This window comes from Chamaea fasciata, unplaced genomic scaffold (assembly GCF_029207755.1).
Source record: "Chamaea fasciata isolate MVZ Bird 193981 ecotype frontalis unplaced genomic scaffold, bChaFas1.0.hap1 SCAF_6, whole genome shotgun sequence".
Taxonomy (NCBI): Eukaryota; Metazoa; Chordata; class Aves; order Passeriformes; family Sylviidae; genus Chamaea; species Chamaea fasciata.
Window position 1 is genome coordinate 67,215,137 of NW_027094091.1, and position 24,029 is coordinate 67,239,165.

At 42.0% G+C, this 24,029-nt stretch overlaps 1 protein-coding gene across 1 annotated transcript in view; it reads left to right on the forward strand.

Annotated features, from left to right (window-relative positions):
- The first annotated feature begins 21,013 nt into the window (after window positions 1-21,013).
- The window catches only part of ANKRD50 (ankyrin repeat domain containing 50), a 39,752-nt gene continuing 36,736 nt past the window's right edge, over window positions 21,014-24,029 (forward strand). The window contains exons 1-2 of the mRNA XM_066186679.1: window positions 21,014-21,273; window positions 22,093-23,375. Of these exons, the coding sequence (XP_066042776.1) occupies window positions 22,897-23,375 (479 nt within the window). The 5' untranslated portion in view covers window positions 21,014-21,273; window positions 22,093-22,896. The remainder of the gene's footprint in view (window positions 21,274-22,092; window positions 23,376-24,029) is intronic.

Sequence of the window (24,029 nt, forward strand, 5' to 3'; positions counted from 1 at the left end):
TTTGCTAGGTCTCCTAGAAAAGAAGCAGGATTCAGAGGTGAATGGCATCATTTGCTCGTCTGAATAAACCATAGGACATGATAAAAGAATTTGAGAGAGAAAATATCTAGATTGTGGGTGCAGATGGTTGATTAGTACAAAGACAAAAGCATGCAGAAAGTGTATGGCAAATACTGCTTTCTTTCAAGATGTTCCTAACACAAAACACTATCAATGGGACATCATCAGGAACACTTTCTGAAAAGGAGCCACAGAGATTTAGAAATTAAAATATTTTGTGGTTTTGAAAGCACGAGTATTAAAGCTGGAACTCATAAAATTTTGGGACGTTGTTTCTGTAAATAGAGGCTGAACTCTTTCATGTAGAGGAGCTGATTCAGTGTTGTACAGGAGTAAGATAGGGTGTGTATGTGATCAAAAAGAGCTTTAGAGTCCTGTTTGTTGTGCTGCACACTCACTGCTGCAGCAGTCCTGCTGCTCAGTGCTCTGCATTTCTTGGAGTTTTACACTTGACTGAAAGCACCCATTTAACCCTCTTGACAATGTTTGTCCTGTCTGAAGTAGAGGAATGAAAAGCAGTTTTCAGACGTTACAGATCTGTTAGAATGGGTCCAGAGCAGACCAGGAAGGTGACTGGGCCCTGCAGCACCCCCTGTATGAGGACAGGCTGGGAGAGATGGGGTTGTGCAACCTGAAGAGGGAAAGGCTTTTGATGCCTTGGGGAAGGCTGACCTGAAACAGAGACTGGACAGAGCTAGAGAATAAAGTAGATATTTATTGAAAGGCCTTTAGGGTACACCTTGGGCAGTACAAGAGTCTGGCCAGGGCTACACCCAGGGTGGACCCAAAATGGTCACAAAATGAATGACCAGTGAAGAAGTTTCACAGTTTCATAAGTTTTGGTCCATTTGCATATTGGGGTTAATTGTCCAATTACAGCTTCAGGTTGTGAGGTCCCATCCTTCTTGTTTTCTCTCCTCAGTCCACTGTTGCTTGTGCTTTTGGGCATGAAAGTTGTCCTTGTTGTCCTTGATCTGCAGCAGGAAAAGGATTTGTTTTGTCTACCTGCTCTGTGAAGAGAACTCACTAACACTTAATGTGAGGCTCAGAACTACACCCCTAGGCAGCACAGAATCTGAAAAACATGAAAGCTAAAACTTAAGGCATAATTTCCCCCTTACGGCACCTTCCAGTACCTGAAGGGGCTACAAGAGAGCAGGAGAGGGACTTCTTACTAGGGCATGTAGTGATAGCACAAGAGGGAATGGCCTTAAGATGAAGAGGATAAAGTTAGTTTAGAGATTAGGGAGAAATTCTTCCCTCTGAGGGTGGTGAGGCCCTGGCACAAGTTGCCCAGAGAAGTTGTGGATGCCCCATCCCTGCAAGTGCTCAAGATCAGGTTGGATGGAGTTCTGAGCAACCTGGGATAGTGAGAGGTGTCCCTGCCCATAGCAGGGTGTTGGAATGAGATGGGCTTTAGGGTCCCCTCCAGCCCAACACATTCTGTGTTTCTATAATGATGTCACACGGACTAAAAGGCACATAGAGGATGCTCAGTACTTAAAACAGAACTTTGAAAGCTGCCCTATTGCTTGCTGCTAATGGTGAAGCAGGGTGACAACTGGTTGGTTGTCATTGACCTGGACCTTCTAATAAATGGAATGTCAATACTGTGTATTCCTCCCATAACACTTCAGTCATGGCTTGGCTTGTTCCTTGTTCTTCAGGTGAACCAGTAGACACCAATGTTATTTGCTTTCTAGTACACCCATGCCTGTGGCAAATTATTGTGTTTCAATAGATGGTAAAACTAAATGAGAAAATATGTAATTTGTGTCTCCCTCTGCATCCGTCAAGGAAAAGTACTTTGGTTGTGTGACTCTAGGAAGAAAAAGCTGCCAAAAGAGCTTGGATTACAAAGTGCTGAGGTTTGAAACAGGTTTTAATTCTTCTGTAAATGAACTTCCCACTCTTTGGAGTACCTTCCAAGAGAACTGCAGCTTGAGATCAATGCCTTCAGCTGGCTGCAGTTCTGTTGAAATCCTGGGGGGAGTGGGAGGAATAGCCCGTATTACCTCATTCCTCACATGTTTTGGATAGAATGACTGCACTTTGCCTTTGCCACCAGTCTTTGCCCTGGAAGATCTCCCTTCCCGACTGGTATGCCAGCATACGGAACGCTGCTTCCAATTTGAATCTGAGGAAAGCCAATCAAAGGAATCTGGAAGCTCAGAGAGCACACAGGCTGGTGACTCCTGTGATGTAGGTGCAGATATGGAACCAGCAGTGCCTCCCACCAGCATCCATGCACCCAAAAGCTGCCTTTGCACCTAAAAAAACACCACAAAGCTCTGCAAGAACACAGGGGAGAGCAGGGGCTGGAGGAAACTGGGACAGTGAGGAATGAGCACTGAGATGCTTATCTCTGCTATCTGAATGTGGAGGACCTACCAAACGAGCCCGTCTTCAGTTGATGGCATCACTTCCTGCCTGGAATATTCCTGCTAGGAAAAAGGTGACTGGATGCTTTCAGGGAAGGACTGACTCTTCTTTGAGCACAAGGAGCTGCAGCAGCCCAAGGGCTCCTTGTCCTTCCAGGATCTGACAGGGCATACCAGGAGTTTAAAGAAGAGCTTTGCCTCCTGCTTGTGTGCTCCCCTCACTGTGACAATTCTCCATGAGGGTTTTGGGGATTTTTTGTTTTTTGAGGTACATGAGCAATTTTTTTTTCATCAAAAAGGTAGTAATTTCAGCAAGGAATATTCCTTGTCTCCTGAAGACAGCAACTTTGCTAAAGAGCAAATATTTGCTTAAAAAGAGCCAAATCATTGATATTTCAGCCAGGGAGTTCTGAAAATGGAAAAGCACAAAGTATCTAATAGGACTCAGAGAAACACCAGGGCAAGCAGGTAAAAAAGTAAAGGAAATTTTACCAGTTGTACTTTAGATTCAGTCATATCTTCTAAATTTTATTTTATTTTATGTTTAGAAAATGTTAGGTAACATGAAAAACCTAATTCTTTCAAAATAAGTCAGCAATATACCTGCATCTGGTTTACATCATGAACAGGATACAACTTCTCCAAGTTAACCCTTCTAACCCTTCTAGGGATTATTTGAAAATGAATTGAGAATGTGATTTGTCAGACAGTTTCTCAACAGGATGCAAAAATGCAAACCGTCTAGCTCTTTCTGGATTTTTTTTTTTTTGGTTGGGGGGGGTGTGTGTGTGTGTGTGTGTGTGTGCTTTTGGTGGTTGGGGGGGGCGCATTTTGGGAGAGTTTTTTTGGCTTCCTTGTACTGTTGTTTAAAAAGAAACATTCAAGTATCTTCATTGCTTTTTATGTGCCCCTGCAGATTACCACAACCTGCCTTGAAACATTTTGTGGCTCTTAACTTTTTATTGACAGCAAAATCTCAAATTGTAAAATAAGAACTTCTTTAAAATTCTGGATTTAGAAACATGAACATTTTGTTTGACATACTCACTCACCAAAAGTGAGAAGTATATTGTAATAGATGTTTAATTTGGTCCTTTCACGTGAGCCATTCAGACTGGTACATCTGATTTTGTTATATTAATTATTATTATATATGTGTCAGTGAAGAGGCCAAACTGATGAACTTTTGTTTTCATGTGACCCTTCAAAGTCTCATATTTAATATCCTTTTTTCTCCATTTACTCTAAGTTTGAGGTAGGGATAAGGCCTAAAGACTCATTCTTACAACTGACTATAAAATACTTACTCCACCTTGATGGAATCACCTGTACAATATAATACAATTTATTGCCAGAAAGATTATTAAAAATCAAACTTTAAGTGCCTTAGTCATGTTCAAGACTTGCTTTTGTAGATAGAGAGGAAAATCCTTTCTCTGGGGTATTTTTGAATCCCAAAACACTTTCCATGAATTACTTTTCCAGTGGGCCTTCTAGTACGCCACAGGAAGTTATAAAAGCACTCCAGCACTGAAAATACCTAATTCTTAAAGCATATATCAATGTGCAAAATTAATTAATTTCTTACATGGTCATAGGTATTTTCAGAGATACTTTTGAAAAACTTTATTTTGTTCCAGGGACGGACAGGACAAATGGAAAGAGGGAAGGGAATTTTCCATTATTCTCTGGGGATTCCTTTCATCCTGGAAAAGGGATTTGTACCATATAATAGCATTAAATCACCTGTCCCTGCAAGTTAACTCATAAAATCCAGGCCTTTAGAAATGAAGGGTGTAGACATTAAAATAAATGGAAATTTTTTTAATTCTTCAGTTAAATGTAACAAAATTGCTGTAAAATACTCTTTTGTCCCACGTTACTTGAGGGTAAAGGCAGAAAAGTGCAATTGTTTCTATGAATTCTTACTCACTTAGGGTTTTTCCTTATGAAAAAGGGAGATTTTCCTTGGCAGAAATTAGTCTTTACCCATCCTTTACACCTTAAAAAACTGCTGGGTATGACCACACTAGTAAAGCCTGACTTATGGCAGCTGACATATTTAAAATGATTTAGCAAGCTCATTTCACCATTGCATTTTACATAATGTCATTAGATTACACACTTATTAGAATTAAACTTTGGCAACTATTTGAAAAAAAAAAACCTGCCATGTCTAATGATGGGTTTAGAAATCTAACAGTTATAAGAGAGGCTTAATTCACATGCTGCACCATAGCAAGGGGATTCAGTTCCTCTGGAGAAGAAAAGTAATCAGAAGATTTAAGTATGGTCTTCAAATCTTGGAAAGGTCAAGATCTAAGGATATTTATCTTTGGAACCCCTGATAAGGCAGTAAGTCACATTAACACATTATTTCATAGTAGATGGGTGATCTTGCATTTACATTTTCAAATGGAGAAAATGAAGCAATTCCTGAACTAATGTTCTTTTAAATATTTCTATTGGTCTTCTCTGGATAATGGTTTCACATCACAAAATTCTGTATGTCTTTAGTTTTAGCTTCAGTTCCTTTATTTACGGTGAAACTGGGATGTGTGTTTTGCTTTTCATATACATTGGGACTGCAGACTATGTTTGCTCTTTTCAAGACATATCTTGAAAAGAACTGTGTTTATTAAAGTATCTAAACTCCACATTTGCTAAAGACAAGTAGGTCTGTGCTTCCTCAGAGCAACCAAGTGCATCCCAGCTACAGCTCAAAGCCAGAGGCGAGGGCTTTGCATTCCAGCTCTGCTCCCTACAGTGAAAACAGGTCTGAAAGAGAATACTTCATCCAAGAGAAATGAAAATGTTCGTGCAGAGAGCAGGTGCAGGAATATCTGTGCCATCAGATGAGTAGAAATGCAGACCTAGCAGATCTATCATTGTAACTGAGCTGTGATGTTACCTGTGGCTGTCTCCAGTTGTGGGGGATTCCTCACCGTGGGTTTCTCTCACTGCTGCTGCAGGCCAAAGCAACTGGGACAAATTAAATGCACAAGGATTTTGATGACTGCAAGAGGGAAACTCATTCTGGATTTCGTTTTTCTTCCCTGCCTTCCATCCTGACCGCACACTTTGCTTCAAAGCTGCAGCAATATTGTGAGTGATTTGTTTCCAGATGTTTGAGTCAAGGTCTTTCCCCTCAGTAAAAAGTCTTTAGCGTGCCCTAGAAGTAGCTGCCCGGTTTCCCAAACATTTTTTTTTTCCACTGTTAAATGGGTTGTAGAATGCTTTGTTGGAAAATGTGGAGTCTTCCAAACTTAGATCTATTTCCAGTCAAATAATTCCTTCTTTCCAACGACTAAACATGCACATCAACACTGAGCAGCCAACCAGACATGAGCCAACAAAGAAATTGTGAGCAAATATTGCCATACCACTATCCCATGTAAGATGGCACATAGAAAACCTTAAATATAGAGGATTCCTTCTTGCCTACACATAAGAAAGGTAATTTTTCTTTTTTTTTTTTTTTTTTTCTTGGGCACAGCTACTTGCATGGGATGGGACTCATGTCAGTGAGAAACAAAAGGTTCATTTTACTATAAACATTAACTTTTTAAGAATGTGTTTAAGCACTTTACATGCTTAGAGTACTTCATGTTCATGAATGACCATAAATTTGTGCAGAGTTGTCAAGATTTTAAATGTGCACATTTTTGGAACCTTTCCTGACTGAAATATGGATGTGGATAAATAACAGTTTTATCCCTCTGATTCCCTCTGATCTGCTCAGAAAGCAGGAAGCAACTTTCATGCTAGAGGGACAGAGAGAGCTGTCTGAGAGAAATGCTGAAAGTGTTCACAGGTGGAGCTGTTCTTTCACAAGACCTAGAAGGAGGTACAAAGACTGTGTCCCTGTCACAGTGGATTTGAAATCTTGCACGTTTTTGGCCTAGTTCTGTTGGACTTACTGAAGGTCGGTGTCATTCTCATTTCTACAGCCTCTCACAAACCCCAAATCTAAGAGAGCTGGATGGTTATCTCACAGGATCTGTCCAGTCTCCTGCTGTCATTGCCAGAACTATTTTGTCACGCCTCAGTCTCGTCGGCTTCCCCGCCCAAAGCCTGTTCCTGTCATGGTTGGTGTCCTCAAGTCACGGGCCGCTGGCTACTTCTGATTGTGGTGTTGTCACATTATGCTAGGACAAGGTTCATGGGAAGCACTGACTGGAAATGTAACTCCAAGAAACAGGGAGATGCAAAGCCTTGACTGGCAAGTGAAAAGCCTTCACGGTGCTCCCTTTCTCGCCATTTAAATGATGGGCATTTACAGATGTCATGGCTGAGAACCTGTTGTCTCAGAGTTTAAAAACAAATCCTTTTTGTCAGCTCGCTTGCAAAGCCCCAGTGCTGGTTGATCACCAGGAACTCTGCTCAGATATGATTTCTGCATTAGGATAGTGAGCAGCCTTTCTCATCCTCTGGCAGATTGGTGTTTCAGACCACTTCCCTCTAAAAGCACTGGACTAAGATCCTTGGCTGAAGTCCAGGAAGCATGTTCCTGCTCGTGTTTATGGATGCTGGCATGTTTAAGCCTCATCAAGAGTTGGACCAATGTTTTAATTGTGGTCAAGCGTGCAAGATGACCATGAGAATCAGTCTTTTGCATGGAAAGAAGACTATTCTGAATTGCTCAAAGTGATGTCTCCAATTGTACCTGAATCAGACTATCAGTCTGTTTTCTTTCCAATACCTCGCTCCAAACCTGGGGCAAAAATAAACTCTAAGCCTTACACATCAAGATTTCTTTTACACTTCCCTTAGATGCCATGAAGTAATTTTAATTTTTTTTGTTGCCTTTGGGTTCAGCATAAGGAGAAGTAGTCCCACTCGGCATCTGTCAAAGCATTTTCCTCTGCGAAATCTGCAGGGCTGTTACCCAAAATTCTCTTCACACGTTTGCACAGCTCTGCACTTGTCCTTGCCTCCAAGAAATAATGATTGATTTAGAGGGCCAGCTCCGTGCTCTGTGTTTAATTAAAGCCTACACTGCCCTCCTTTTTGGTATACTGTCTTCCACGTTCCAGAACTCTTTACAGAGTGTACAGTTGGCATTGTAATTAAATTCTTCCATTCTGGGACCTTGGTTTTTACTACTAACCACTGGGTTTTTCACCTTTAGAGCGAGGTTTTGCTATTCCACTCATGCCCTAGAGTATAGACTTCACCTTTCTGTATCAAAACTTCCCAACTTTTCTCCCCTGTCAATTTTCTGACTCCGAAGAGCCTCAATACATCAGTAGCCTTGGTACACTGCTTTTGCCTGGACACGTGTGACATGCTTGTGGTTTTATGGCCATAAACTCCATCTTTCCAGATATTACAGTGCTTGGAGTACCTGTAACTCCTCAAAATGCTTCTCTAGACCCTCAAGAGCAGTCACAGCATTTCTAGTCTCATGTTTCTTGCAGAGGTCCTTGTTTTTAACGCTGCACTGCTGTGTACTGCCTTGCTGCAGGGCATACCCATAGAATTTTCCACAGGTAACTGCATTTATCAGCATTGATTTAACAAAGGTGTGTTGGTGTTCACTCAGTGCTGCTTCAGAAAGGTTTCTCAATTTCACAATGCTGATGTGGGTATGTGAAGGGCCACTCATTCTTATCCAAAGATTTGCTGGTTAGTAACCTTTTTTTCTTTACCAAGCAGTTTATAAAGTTTGCCTATTTGTGTTATAAATAGACCCTGACAAAACAAATTTGATATTAAGTGACGCTTCAAAGAGCTCTACATTTCAATGAAAACTTATACTGGGTTCTCCATATGAATATATTTATTATGTACAAATCTGAATGGTTGCACGTACTGAAGACCTAAAGGAAAGCAATTAACCTTTAAGGATCAAATTTTTAATAGGTGTCTAAGTAATCCATGATATTCTTCCTTGAATAACTTGGGTTCTCAGAGGCAGACAGACATCTGTGGGGTAGATAAGCATGTGCTAAATGTCTGTATTTACATGCCTTCCTCTGGTACAAAGGTACATCTAAAATACAGTGGAAGTTTGAGACTTAGGTGAAGGTTACCTCAGGCTAATGCTGCCATTCTTCAAAGCCACCTCCATAAAGAGGTCTCAAAAAAACAATTTAATATAAGACCTTTATTTAAAAATAGCATTTACAGCATTTATATATTATCAGGCTCCCTCACTGAGCACAATATGTGTACTTTAATCCATTTCTCATCCACTTTTATCTTTGTCCTCTGTAATCTGGCTCATTTCTTCGGTGTGCGGAAAAATACAGGGAGTCAGTCTGCTTCACCTTCTCCTCTAAATACAGAATCTGTTTAATGCAACAAAAAGAGCAAAGCCAATAATGGATGTAAATATTGGCACATTTGAAATGCACCAGAAATCCTTCTTCTCAAAGTATCCCATAATTTTGAAAAACTAACTCCACAAAATTATACTATGTGGAAGACAATTTGGATTTTTCTCCCTTGACTTGCTAAACGGGACCTTTCCTAATTGCAATGAGCATGGTTCAAATAACCTGAAAAAACAATTTGATTAATATAAAAAATTGGTTTCATTTCACTAATTTAAATTAAGTATTTGAAGTACCAAAAGCTTAAATAGGAGAATGCAGATTAAAATTAGCATAGATGCTATTAGTAATAGAATATAAATTTGCAAAATCACTGACAATGAGGATCATGCTTATTATTAACTCAGCAGGATTTCGTCCAAAGTTGAACAACATTATTTGATGTGTGTGCTCAACACACTGACAAATTCAAGGTGTGATTTGAACAAACTGAATTGTGATAACATTTTTTAAAGGAAATGCTGTTAATAATTCTATGTTCAAGGCTGGCAGAAGAATCTTCGGTGACTCTTTCAGGCTTTTCTATATTAATGATGACTGTTTCTCAACAGTAATGACTAAATCATTTTTTTTTCTTCCTGGATAAAGTAATCCGAAAATACCTGGCAACTGTGAAGAATGATATGACTGAGATTCCACCTTCCCTGGGATTTTGCTTCTGTAGTGACAGTAATTAATAATTATGAAGTCATTAGGATTAAATGGAAATGTCACATTGATGTTATTATTAATGAAGAAGGTTTTCCTAGAGGTGACAATGTGCCTTGCTTACAAACCAGCGTGATGACAGCCACTACATACTTTTGTGGCAACTGGTGTGGTCCAAATTTTCTATGCTCCCAGGAACAGCAGCAACATGTGTTGGAGTCATCTGGCTCTATAATCAGAACATGAATGTAATTATACACACACACACACACTGCTCTGACTCCGTACCCATGAGGGCTGCTGCCACTGCGCTCTCCCTGCAGCGTCTGGGGCCAGCTCCCTCTTCATGCTGCTTCCCAGACAGGGAATGAGTTCATACTGGGGTTTTGTCCCATTCTGGAGCTGGAAACTCTTCCTGTTCAGCCATAAGATGAGGAAAAGTCTGGGTTTCTGAAACACTTGTGTTGTATTTTCCTAACTCCGCTTGTGCCTGTCATCCCTGCTCCCTCCCAAAAGCTGTGTATAAAAGCAGGCATTGGATTCAGAGTTTTTAGGAATCTGATTTCCTGAGTTGATTGTAATTCTAATAGAGTTAATAATGTTTTTCAGAAAGCCAAATTACCCAACTAATTATTATACATTTATAGTGAGATAACATTGAAGCTGTCAGTCAGCAGCCAGTGATGCTGTATTTATTAAAAATGAACGCTGTTTCTGCACTCCTCTGCTTGGCATAAAGTGGTGGCTGGTTTAGTTTTGCTTTGTTTTAACTGCACAGCTTCTACTAATCCACTTCTCATTAACAGCACCAAAGCAAATCCTTTCTTTCTGCTTTGGCTGGCAGTTTCAGCACTGCCTGTACATATAGCGCAAACAAATTTTGCCTCATTAATACCAACCGCCTACCTCCCGTGCGTCTGATTAATCCGCCTAATCTATGGTGTTCAAGAAATACCTATTGCCGTGGCATAATTAAATTTCCAGATTAAATATAATTTGATTTCACCAGGAGGGAATTACTTTTCATGGCGTGGGTGGATCTCGAGGAAGGGTTTGGAAGAATCACGCAAGCTCCTTAACAAGCTACTCGGGGATTTAGTGGTGGTAACTTCTCTGCTGGGAAGGCAAAACACTAAAGAACATAACCAGCCCAGGTGAATGGCTTGAACAAGGAGAAAATGCAAGTGTGAAATTAGTGAAAAAAAAAAAATACTGGTGGGAGGATGGAGCCTTGCTCGGACAACTGCTGCAGTACCCACCATCCTTGTGTACTGTTCACATCTGACTTTGGTTTATGTCAATAGGATTGTAAAGCTGTTGATACACATGAATGCTATTACCTCCAGTAATAAGATGCTGAATTAGTAGTAAAATACTTAATCCTCTTCCACTGAATTTAATGCTGTGAATACAGTGCAAGAGAAAACACAGACAAGTGTAAAATTCCTTGGAAACAGACATTTAGCTGTTGATTTTCCTTAAAGGCATCTACTTGACTTTCAGGAATTTCTGAGATCTGGAACACTTGTCAAAGGAGGGAAATTATTGTTTTCCTATAATGGCAATGGCATTAGTGAGTGTCTTAACATGGATAGTTAATATAGTGGCTTCATATAGGGCCATAATTTATCATTCTTAATTAGAAAAACATTGAGTTTATTTTCTCTTTTTCTGACAAAACCTGACGGAACTTTTGATAAACCTGTCTTGAAACAATTTGGTTTGATTTACCATAATACTGATTAGTGGTGGAAGGGGAAGAGAATAAATAGCTGCTAAAAACTGCAGAAAAACACAGCAGATATGATAGTGGAGTCCTAGGCACCAAATGGATTCTTACCCCTTGAGAAACACAGATTAATCTGAAAACAGTTGCAAAAGCATTTTAAAACGAGGCTCTCGGCAATGCAATTGAAAAGCTGTTGATGTCATGGATACACACTGATTTCTAGTGCATGTCTATATGCTGTACAGGCAGCTTCTGGAGTTATTTTCAGACTACTTTCAATCCTCTCCTTTATAGTAAGATTGTCTTTGCCATGGTGACTAATGACTTTTTCCTACGTTTGTCAAGGTTGATTTTTGTGCTGCCCTTCTGTCTCACATCACCGAGTCTCAAGTGAGACACCAAAAGTTCCTTCTCACACTGAGAATTATTCCCCAGGCCTTGGATAATATATGAGACACAGCTTCAAGCACTTCCACCACTGACTGTGTCACCTGAAGGGAAACTTAACCTGCACCAGCAAATACAAAAATCCCTTTAGTCCCTGCACTTCCCCAGCAATTCACACCTGACTCCCACCCAGATAATTTAATCTGTGGAGGCTTCAGAACTCCATTTATCATCTCTCCCTCTTCTCATTTACAAGACAGCTAAAGTTATCTCCACCTCCTTCTGCCTGGGTCCTATTACCCCTTTAATCCATTTAAATCCTTCCATTATTTATTTTTTCCTCTGCTAAATCCTCAGCTTCAAGGTCCTATGTGCCACCTCTTAATGTTTCCAAGTATATTCAACACTAAAGTCCTGGAGTGGCTTTTGCCAAGACTGAGTGGAGCCTTGCTGACAGTTTTTTTGGTTTTTGGTGGGTTTTTTTTGGGGTTTTTTTTGTTGTTTTTTTTTTGGGGGGGGGGGGGTTTGTTTTTTTCTGCTTGTGACTATGCAGCAAAATGGACTTCAGGCCTTTTTTCCCAGACTTCTTGCAGGTTCAGGACATCACCTATAAGAAGGTGAATGATTGGACTCAAGATCTTAAAGGCCTTTTCCAACCTAAATGAATAAATTTGTCAATGGATCTAATGGGTGAATTTGTTTAGTTGAATACAGCATTTCAACAATAGACTCATTTTTGTTTGGTCGTTTTTTTCCAGAGGAACTGTATCAACAAATTCATGCTTTTTACTCTTTTAACCTCAACTCCATTTGTATTTTTTTGGACTTTTTTTATGAGACTTGTTTCCAAGAGAAAGCTAAAGTAAGATGATGTGTGTTGCTCTACATCTAAATATCCTTTAATCTTTTTGGGCAGTGTACTCCATAAAACAATCTCATAAACTCTCTGCTGCCTCAGCCAGGCCTCTACCTCCTCTCCCAGGTTCCATTTCAATTGTCTGCGTCATAAGAGCGTTTTATGAAGATGACACACGCATGGAAACAGCCAGTACCCAAACCCTTTGATCTTGTGTCCTAGATTTTGACTTCAGTTTGGATTTCTACAGTGTGTTAATGCCACAGAGAAAAGGCAGAGAAGGGTGTTGGGTAATGCAAGTGGTAGGAGATCAGCTGATGGTGAGCAGGAAGACACTCAGGAATGCACCATCAATCAGTACTGATGAAGCACTCTTTCAAAGCAGTCATCGTGTTTGTTCTCCAGGTTCCCTGACACTGACTGGGCCAAACCAAATGCTACCGAAATCCAAATCCCTTTGGAAAAATCCGCATCTGTCAATTCAGGGGAATTCTTTGTCAATTACCAAAAAAATAGGGCATTTGTGGAAGCTGTCATTGGTATTATTAGTACTATTTTGGGTTGTAGTGGCTTAAGACATTTCATAGGAACAACCAACAAATATCCAAACTTAGTATCTGTCCTGAATCAATTTTATGTACTTTTTGAACCTCTACTTAGTTAACTTTACCTTCTGAAGCGTCAGTAAATCACATGCCTTATGTGTTTGGTAACTGCAGAAATAACTGGTTTTCCTATTACGACACACCAAATTCAATTTTAGTCCATAAATCCCTGATTGATTTTTTTTTTTTTAATGTGGGAAAACAGTAAGTGGAAGAGGTAGTTGCTCTGATGCAAGTATGTGTCTAAAGTTTTGAGTTATTTTGCTGTGTTGCATGAGGAAACATAATTTGATTCTTTCCTTTTCATTCTCTTTAAATGGATTTTTTTTGGATTCCTAAAAACCATTAGAATAAACAGTCTGGATGATGAAAAACAGAGCAAGTTTCTTATTTAGGGGAAGGGAATTAAATTCTGCTTATCAAATGACACTAATGACCAAACTAAATTCACTTCCACAAAAAATGCACATGCTGTTTTTCAATCAACATTAATTTGTCTTTCTCATTCTATTTTCAAAGTCTAATGGGACATTTCTAAGGATATATTTTAGCTGCCTCTTCTAGATTCAGAAGATCTGCAATTAATCTAAGCAAACTTATCCAAAATATGCTCTAAAAATTTCTCATCTCACTATGTCTCATCTGTGTTTAGAAATGTGTTAGAAGGGAACTAATCAAGTGGTTTCATAGATGCAGTGAAACAGATTAAAAAATCTTTTATATTTACCCCTGTTGATTACAATTTGTCATGAATAATTTTATTTTCTGAGTGTCTACAAGAGTTTAGTGGCCTCAGCCCGGGAAAAAAAATATAGTTTATATTGCAATATTTTTTTAGGATTATGCTGATTACTTGTATTTACTTACTTTGTGGGCACAAAAAAAATTCTTCAAGCAATGGGTATGACTATTCCACTAGACTTTGGTGGAGCAGTGGAAGATGCTGAAACAGTTTTGCAGGGCCAAAGGCCAGAGCTGTCCTATGAGGAATTTTTCCAGCAAGGGCCACCAGGAGAGTTCTGAACTTGCTCCTTCTGCTCCTGGCTCATCCAGTGCTCCCACTGAGCTGTAGGTGCTCCACGCTCCTTGAGTCTCCTCATAGGAAAGGAGGATCTATATTTGCTATTTTGATCACGCCTTATGCTCAGGAACAACTATGGCCATGATTGCATTCCATCTTCTTTTCCAAAGTGCTGATAAGTCTGGAAGCTAAGCATATAGATAACCCCAAAGTTACATTTGATCAATGCAGCACCCTTACAGGTAAAGCGATGGAAGGTAGAATGCTGCCCCGGCTTCACAGGAAACAGGCTGTGTGGATGAAGTTTGTTTAAAAGGACGGGCAAAATTAAATCCTGCCATTTTCTCACTTCTGAAGCCAAGATTTGCAGAGCCCCCACAAACTGAGAAGGGCAGAAGTCAGTGCTAACCGACCTGGGCAGCCTGCCTCCCTAAGAATTGCAGCATCATGTTTAAAACGCATGAATTCACAAATAACATGGAACTCTTGAGCCAGGGTAAACTAGATGGAGAGAAAATGCATTAAAATGACTCATTATAGTATCACAGTGTGCCAGCTTGCATAAAAGCTCTTGAGCTACTACCGGCTTAGGGCACAAGTTTGTAAGAGCTTATACAGCAAAAAGCATTTTGGTTATTTATTACTTCTGGTTTAGCCTGAAGAGTTTATGCTGATTCACTAATACATCAGTCAAACTTAGCTGGTTGGAGCAAGTTTATGCCTTTCTTGTGTTACTGAAGTGGTACAAAATATTTTGGCAAACCTTACTTTAGCTTGCCATTTGACCAGGCATAAGAAAGGAGATAGGAAAGATTTACTATTTGTATTGTACTGATGGAGAAATAGAAGCAGGTAAGGTGACATGGGTTGCTCAAGATCACAGAGCAGGTCAGGGCAAGTGTTCAGACACTGCCTGTAACACAGACTGATGAAAACATTAAGATTATGTGAGAAATATACATATATATATATATTATATATATATATATGTATATAGTTACATTATTTGTACACAAAATTTCTCAAAGTTCACAGCTTATTCATGTGTGGCATAAAGCAAATATTTTGTTAGGTTTCACTAGGTTTACACAGAATCTTGTGCCAGCATAATGTCTTTCATTATTGTAGTTATTTTGAATGTTCACATAAGAATCAGTTGCCTAAGAATGTAACAATTTCTTTCATGCTTGGTCTGAGAATGTTACTGAATGTACTTCTCAACCAACTCACACAAAAAGTCACTTTCATGATTTAGTTTTCTCTTTTGACTTTCTGCTATGGATTTTTTTCTTTCTACTCCACATTTTCATGCCATCACTTAACAGCATCTAAACTCTTCCTTTCCCAAGGAACAGACAATTATATTTTCATCCAACAGGACAACTTATCAACTGCAGCACCTGTTTTCAAGAATATCATTGCTTTAGTGTTAATTTTGGCTGGCCTTGTGCATTGTCAACTGCTATTAAATGGAATGGTGATGTTATACCACAATTCATATTGCACAAATATTGGGTAACATGTTACTTCAAGGCAGGAGGAAGCTGAAGCAGATTCATGTTCCTGTACACACAGAAATATTTGAAATTGGAATGACACAGGCTGGACAGACCACAGAACTCCAGAGCAGTACACCAACATGCATTTCTTGGATACTAAAAGCAGTTGTTTGGAATTTTTTTTTTTTTTTTTGGTTTTTCCTGAAGCTGGCTGAAAACTGCCATGAGTTTTGCAGACAACCACCTAAATCCTTGCCCAATATAAGTATCAGAGGTTGAGCATCAATTATTAATCAGAAGATTCCTATCTTCCTAGTTCTGTGAAGATGCATATTTGCTTGTGTATAAACATTACACATATTTATAAAAAAGATGCTGCAGCAAATCTTTAAAGCCAATGCCTGGGTTTTGTTCAAGAGGCATAAAAAGTGCCTCAAAGCCTACTGACTAAATTTAGTACGCAATCCCAGTGCTACATTGGGAGGATGGTGCTCTCACGTCAGCACAGAGCAAGAGAAAGAGCTACTCCTGAAGGAATTCAGAGGATTTAGACTGATCCCTTATTTTGAACAGTCATCTTGTGGAGTGTTTTCCTTGACAGCATAGCAGTGAGGAGCAACTGTACCAACAGGATGATAGTAACACACAGTAGCAGACATACAGGTACAACTACATGTGATACAAATTTTATTTTCCCGGCAGGGAGAGCAGGACTTTTGAGTATATCTTAATTCTGTTATTAAGCTGCAAAATGAACATCCACCACTGCCGGGTATTCAATGCACACATGTATTTGTACAGAGGATGAGGATATGTGGATGCAAACCTCCTGTTTTCCCTTTTTTGTGACTAAAGCACAGACCTTGGCCCTCGGGTAGCAAGCAACAGAGAATTTTTTAACCCAAAGCACAACAGCCATTTCTCTACCAAAATGCAACTTGATTATGTTGTGATGGCAGTTCTGTAATGACCTAGAAATGAATGCTGTCAGCCTGGAAACAGGAACTATTTCCTTTTCAGGGAGAATGTGAATACAGCTCCCTCCTCTCCTGGCCAAGTGTTCCAGCCACCACATGATTCTATCCCAGATCTTTTGTTTAATTTTGCTTCAACTTAATCATTCTTGCATCCTTTGTTCACAGAGCTCCAGTTTCAATAGATGGGATAGATAGTACTCCTACCTAAATTACCTGGTAATGAGGAAGGGTGAGGAAAGAGCTGAAAGGAACTATTATGTTTCCTGGCTATATTCTTATGTAAAAGAACACTATTGCCTTCATCTATTGAAAATCTAAATTGTGAGTGTAAGTCCCTGATAAGTAGGAAAAAAAGAAAAGAAAAAAAAAAAAGACCATTATGTTCCTCTTTAAAAAAGACAAGAAGGAAAAAGATGGTCAGTCTGGACTCAGTTCCTGAGGAGCTCAGGAAGCATATCCTCTTGGAGTCCATTCCAAAGCATGTGACTTAAGTGACCGGCTAACTCTGAAGGATCTAACAATTATGAATAACAACTAACCAGCCCTCTCTGAGGCCTTTGCCATCCATCCCCTGTAGCATCATTTAGGAGCTGAGGGATTCTGACCTGGGGCAATGGATGACCAGGTGGATCAGAGACTGGCTGTGGGTGCCAGACTGGAGATGAGACACTCATGAACAGGACTTCCAGGTGATTTTGTGGAGGCATCTTAAATGATACTGAGAGTCCCAAGATTAAAGTTGCATCTCAGCCTAGACAGATTTCAGGACTAAGACCTGAAACATCAGAATCAAAGGAATGCTTTTGCCTGAATACTTCACTGTGATAAGATTTCCACTATTTGCTTGGGAAATTATAATTTTTTTAATGTTTATATTCCTATGTTATCCTAAGTCTGCACTACCTTTATTTACCATCAACCTCACTAATTTTACCTGTCAGAGAATGAAAGTATCTGAGTTAAAAGATAATGATGCATGAAAATCAAACGTTACAAAAGCAGCGATGAAATGACTACAAAAATGACTACTCCGTGTTTAAGCAGATAATCACGCCTCAGGCCCACCCTTGCAAAACATTTATTTCTGGACGTGAATCACTGCCTGCCCAAAGCCCTACCCAAGACATGAGGAGCTCGCAAGGATGTGCATCCCCGCTCGCTCTGAGCGCAGCACCGGCTCCGGGCTGGCTGGGACGTGCGTGCACTCCGACCACAGACCCCCAAGGGCTGAGTCATGCACCAACCACCACTGAGGGAAACTGGAAACAGCGCCCTGAACTACACACAAATCAAGCCCAAGTTTGTGTACACACGGGATGGCTCCGATTTTGATGACTTCAAGGATCAGCCTCACGCTTGCCTTTCTCATTGTGTTCTACTAAGTTTCTCTCGTCCATCAGGACTGCCTGCTTTCGCATCCAAATAACATCACACTGTAATAATTGAAAAGCACGTAGCACTCTTTCCTAATACTCTGCAAAAGATGTGGCAAAATCATTTGGGAAGCATAAAAGATTTCTGCTTAACCCACCCCCTCAGGTTTTTCCAGTGTTACCGCAGACTTCTAAATGTTACAACTTTTTGTGCAATCTTTTCACTCCACGTTTCTTCTTTTTTTAGCCTTAACCAGCAAAATACAAAACCATACCTAAAATCATGCATGACACAAACATCCCATCATTTAAAATCAGGTGCCTCGGATCAACGAGGAAGGTTCCCACAGCTTCAGACCCCCTGAAATGAAAAGTATAAAGCCTTTTGTGAGGAGTTTTTTTTTTCAGATAGGAAATTTTGCTCTGTTTCATCTTCTTTTAGGCCTTATCTGCCAACCTTGTAGCCTGCAAGGTTGCAGCCAATTAGATCACGGCTTGCTTGCTATCTGTGTCAAACTAAGTTATACAAAACCACAAAAATAAGGTTTGGTTCTTATCCTGATACTGTCTCATTAACTACAACATTGCACAATTGTATCAGAAATATCTGACCCTTAGCTATAATAATTCACTAGGATGATGTCATCTGAGCTGTCATGTTAGGTATAGGAGGTACTATGCAAATAATCTTGATAACAAAATGCCTCCCCTGCTTTTGAAGGTAGACTTCAGGGTCTTAGTTTCTTGTGTACAGATGAAAGATCACGGCGGTGCCTCTTCATGACAACCTTGGGGTTTTAACCCTTTGAACTTATTTTCAGGATTTTTTCTTTTTTTCCAAAAAAAAAAAAAAAAAAAAAAAAAAAAAAAAAAAAGGATTTACCATTGAAAGTGTTTATATGCTGTTGCTTCCTAGTAGTAATTTGAGGGGGGTTCAGCACAAGGCCATTCACTTCTGGCTTGTACACAGAAAATTTTTGAAAGATCATGCTTTGGACTTTGCAAGATTTTGCCTAATTATGCTTTAGGCCTGCCACATTTTTTTCCAACTTCTATTCCTCTCTCCCTCCCCCTCTTCTTCCCTTTGTAATTCCAGCAAGTGTTTCATACTCCTGATGTCAGCTGTAGGAGTGATATCCTGAAGGGAAACTTAGCTCAGATGCAGTGCCCAGCAGTTAGTTTTAGGGGGTTAATTATTTTGTGTCCTCTGTGCCACGCTAAAATCAAATTACTGTCATCTGTTTTAGGATTTATGTATTAGCATGGAAAGGTTAAGTATTTTCACAGTTATTATCTATAACTCCATCATGCGTACACTTAAATATCTGATTTTAGTAAACCATGCTGTTATTCCACCTGCTTCACTATATTCACACCGGATGTTGTGAAATCTGACAGCGCCTTTTCATCTAAATTGGCTTTTCACGTCTGTCTTGGTCATCAGAAAGGCAGAAGTTGCACCTTCCCCTGCATCTCATCATTGTCCAATTTCTTTTTCTTTTTCCTCCTTGGGTCACCTACCAGTCGAATGCTTGTGCCAAGATCTGCTTCTTAACATGTTGAATCTGCAATTATTTCTTGTGGGTTTTTTACCTTTTTTTCTCCCTGTCAACTTCTGTTTTTTCTCTAGCCTGCTCAGCAGACTAGAGCTACAATCCCATCACTCTAACCATTACCTGTCTCTATCTCTTTATTGTTAAAAGAAAAAAAATGAAAAAAGAAAATATTTTACAGTTCAAAGTCTCTTGAACTTGTATTAGTATTAGTTTTGGATGTCTTGAGTTCCCACAATGTTTCGAAATGGAAGGGTGGTGCATCTGGGAAGAAAAAAAAAAAAACAAGCCTAGAGAAGATTATCTGCCAAAAGCGTAGGGTTAAAAAAACCCAACCAAGTCAGAAAGCTTAAAAATAACCCCAAAACAAAACAACCACACAACATTTTCTTACTACTAATCTTATTTCTCTTTCTCCCCCACTCCCAATTGCTCTGCGAATTTGTAATTCACTGCTTCCAAAGGTTCTTCAAACTTGTTCTACTGGTTTTCAGAAGCAGACAGACTTGTTTTCCTAAGCTCTTCAGTACACCAACTGAATTTATTTAATTTTTCATTTTGCTCCTGCAAAGAACCCCGGGACGCTCCTTGAAGGGCCCTAAATCACTCCGTTGTATCCTATGGATATATTCAGTGTGTGCTCCACAATGCTGTAATTACCTGGTGTACGAATCCACAGAGAGCTGTGTTAAAACCAAGGCACTATTTAGCAGCTGTAAAGACCTTGATCCTTGATGGAAAAGCGGCTTTATCATAACTAATGCAGCCAGCTGCAAGGGGAGCAAATTTTAATGAAAATCCTTCCCTTGCCCTATCACAAACAAAGGAAAAAAAAAAAAAAAAAAAAAAAAAAAAAAAAAAAAAAAAAGAGCGTTTGCTTTGTTGTCATGTGTGGAAGGGGCTTCACAAGGGCCTCGGAAAGGTGTCCCCGGGCAAGATCCACCCTGTTTTCTTCATCATCAAAGCTGTCCTGGAGAAAGTTCTACCCTGGTATCTTCCATATTAAGGTTCCTGGTTCCAAGGGTTTGTAGGGACCCACAACCTGTAAAGCTCAAGGATCACTTTAACGTGGTCTAAGGGAAGGATGTGGGATGCCCCTTGGAGCTCGCACACTCTTGGAAACATGATTTTTGGATCTGTGCATCCCCAGAAGCGCGGTGGGGAAGGTGGAAAAGGTTCAGAATTGGTGCTACGATCTGGCGAGGCTGTCAGGGTAATTAATGGGAGTTCTGTCAGAAACGGGCCAGTTCGGAGCACAAGGAGAACCGGCGAGGGGAAAATCAAGCTCCGAAGTCCGTGCTTGGTTCAGAAAGAAGACTCAAACAAGGCGTTGATGTGAGGGCCCGTGTCAGCCCCGCGGTAAGAAGGGCTCGCCTCCGGCGAGGACCTTTTCCCCTCGAGTTTCGCTGCGGCGGAGCGGGGCCGGGACGGCGCCTCAGGCCGGCGGCGGGAGGCGCGGCCGCCCCCTGCAGGGCCGCGCCGGGAGGCGCCGGGAGCGGGCGGGACGGAGGGCGGCCCCGGGGCCGGGACAAAGCCCGGGGCGGCGGCGAGGGGCACCGCCCGTCTCCCTCCGCCCCGCACTACTTCGCCCCAGATGTCCCCGCCGCCGGAGGGGAAGGGGGGCGGGTCGAGGCGGGGCCGGGGCGGGCAGAGCGGGGAGCGAGGGAGGCGCCGAGCAGCGAGAGCACCGGGCGGGTTGAGGCAGTGGCGGAGCGGGGTGGCCGCGGCCCTGGCACAGCGGCGCCCGGGGGCGGGAGCCCAGGGGCCGGGCGGAGGAAGAGGAGGGGCGCGGGCAGCGGCGAGAGGAGCCGTCTGGAGGAGCCGCCGCGGCGAGGCGGCGACCGAGGTGAGCGAGCGGCGGGAGAGGGCCCCTGCCCGGGTGGGGCTGACACCGGCCCCGGGGCTGGGGGAGTCCCCGCCGGGCGCGGAGCGGGTGCCCGGGTCGCCGCGCGGAGCCGGGTGTGTGCGCGGCGGAGGGCGGCGGGCACGGGGCGTGTGGCGCCGCGCCGGGGGACCGCAGGCAGAGGAAGGGCTGGGGCGCTCCCCAGCTGCTCGGGGGCTTTCCCGGAGGGAGGTGGTCGCGCTGCCAGGCGGCTCCCGAGCCGTGGCTGCGCGGCGGTGCCCGGGCTGGCGGGGCGCGGGGCTGAGGCGCAGCCCGGGCTCCGGCGGGGTGCCGCGGAGGGCACGGGGCGGCGGCGCGGGGTGTCACGCCGTGACCCCGGGGCTGCCGGGCGCCGCTGCCGCCGCGAACAAAGAAGCGTGCGGGGAGCAGCGCTGCCCTGCAACAGAAACTCCCGAAAACGCCCGCAGCCGGCAGGAGGAAAATGGGGTGAGGAGAGGATTCCGTGATGAAGCCTCGCTGGGAGGAATTGTTTCTAGGATGGAAGGATATAGTCAGTTCTCCTCGGGAGAAAATGCAAGACTTGCTGTGGTTCTGAAGCCACTGTCATATCTGCACATTGTTTATTGTTGGGTTTTTTGCATGTGGCTAATCACACCTCGTAACAACATTTTTTTTTTTTTAAACGGCTCTCTCGATTAAAATGACAGTATTAGCAAAAATAAGGAATACGAGCCCTTGAGTTTGGTCTTTGTTGTCTGTGTTTGCAGCTGACTGAATTATGACTTGCATGTAGGGTTAAAAGTGCTGTCTCCTTTATTTCAGAGCTCTAGGGGAAGATGTTGTCTCTTCTGACATCTTGCGATTGAGATACCTGAGAACAGGTTCAGTCAGAATCCAAGTTCCTGAAGAAGACACTACGAATGTATTGAAATAAGAAGCTGTAAACATTTTTTTTTCTCTTTCGCCTGTACTGCGTAAGAAACCGTAATGTGAAGCACTTCTCGGACACTCTCCCAAATGTATGAAGTCTGCAAAGCTCTCTGTCCAGACTGGCTGCTGTAGTCAGTGGTACTTGCCACGTTTGTGGTGTGTATATAGTGCTCTGAAGAGAAATCACGTTTTTTATGAAATTCCCAGAAGGAACATTTTACTATGGACAGCTTTTTCTGTATGTATATCCAGAGAGATTAATGCCTAGAGTTGAAAGGCATTTAGTATACACTGCAAAGTTGGCTTTCCCTCAGCTTTTCCAGATGTATTGTCTCCCCTGTGCACTGGGAGCACACACAACTGCCTGAACCGCAGATGCAGCCATGGAGCTGCTTGAACTTGTGAGCCGCACCAGAAGTCTTGCTGAGGGCTGGTCCCAGCCGCCGCTGCACGATGTCAGCTGAGCTGTGATTGTGCCATGCTGATCCCAACACAGCGCACAGATGGAGTGACGCCCTTCCTGCAGAGGAGAGGCTGATGAGTTTTACGAGGAAGAGTTGACTGGTTGCTGTCACCTCTGTCAAGTTCTGCGCGCAAAGATTTGTCCTGTGCCGGATGAACGCGCGTCTCCCCGCTCCTGAGATGCTGAAGATGTGCCGCAGCTTATGACACATCCAAGAGAAGAAGCTTTGTAAAATGGCTCAAACCAGCTTGCTGCAGGGAAAGCACTTTTACTGTAGGGAGTGGGTTTTCCACAAGCTTCAGCACTGCCTCCAGGAGAAAGCGAGCTGCGGTGGCAGTGCTGCCAACAAGCCATCTCTTGTAGCGAATCCTGGGAATAACACCGGTGTTGTCTCTGGGAAAGGAGCTGCCTGGGGTGTGTTGTTGGTAGGAGGGCCCGGTAGTGGGAAGACTGCCCTCTGCACTGAGTTACTGTGGCCAAGCTCACCTGCAAACCTACAGAGAGGCTTACATCGCCAGGCCCTGGCCTTCCATTTCTGCAGGGCCCAGGACTCTGACACGCTCTGTGTCGGGGGCTTTATTAGAGGTTTAGTCACACAAATATGCCGCAGTGGACTGATCCAGGGATATGAGGACAAACTAAGAGATCCTGCTATTCAAAGTCTGTTGCAGCCCGGGGAATGTGAGAGGAACCCTGCTGAAGCATTTAAAAGGTAAAAAACAAATTAAAGACAAAAAACAAAGCCTATTTAAAACAAACCCAAAATAAAACAAACTTAAAAATCTGCTGTTTAGGTCTTCCTTCCAGTGAGCCTAAGATGCAGATAGTTTAAAACATGTTTGTTTCATGGCTTGTTATCTCTGTCAGAGCATGCAGACTTACCATGGAAAAATCTAACTGTCGTTATAGCTGACATAAATAAATATTTACTTTTAAAACAAAGTTTATTATTAATAGTGAATTTATTTACATTTGTATATTAGAATCCTCAGATCTAACTGGGTGTTTTGGAAAGACTTGAAAGTAGTTGACTTCAGAGTGGAAAATATCTAGTCCATGGTCTCCCATGTGCCCTAAAGGTAGGGCAGTTGTCCTTCACAGACCTGAAACAGACCTTACAGAACCCTTGGAAAAACTTCCAATAACATGCTCTGTCTAAGAGGAAACTGGGCTAATGGATCTCTGGGTCTGATCCAGCACATCGGTTTTATGTTTGTCTAAAAATATGTGGTAGGAAAATGTCAATTAACTCCTTATGTTACTTCTCACAATATGCACAGATTGTGTCAAATCTTTATTGCTGCTTCTTCTGCAAGTACTTCAAAGTGCTGAGGGGATCAGAAGTTGATCAAGAGGGCTCACCCTG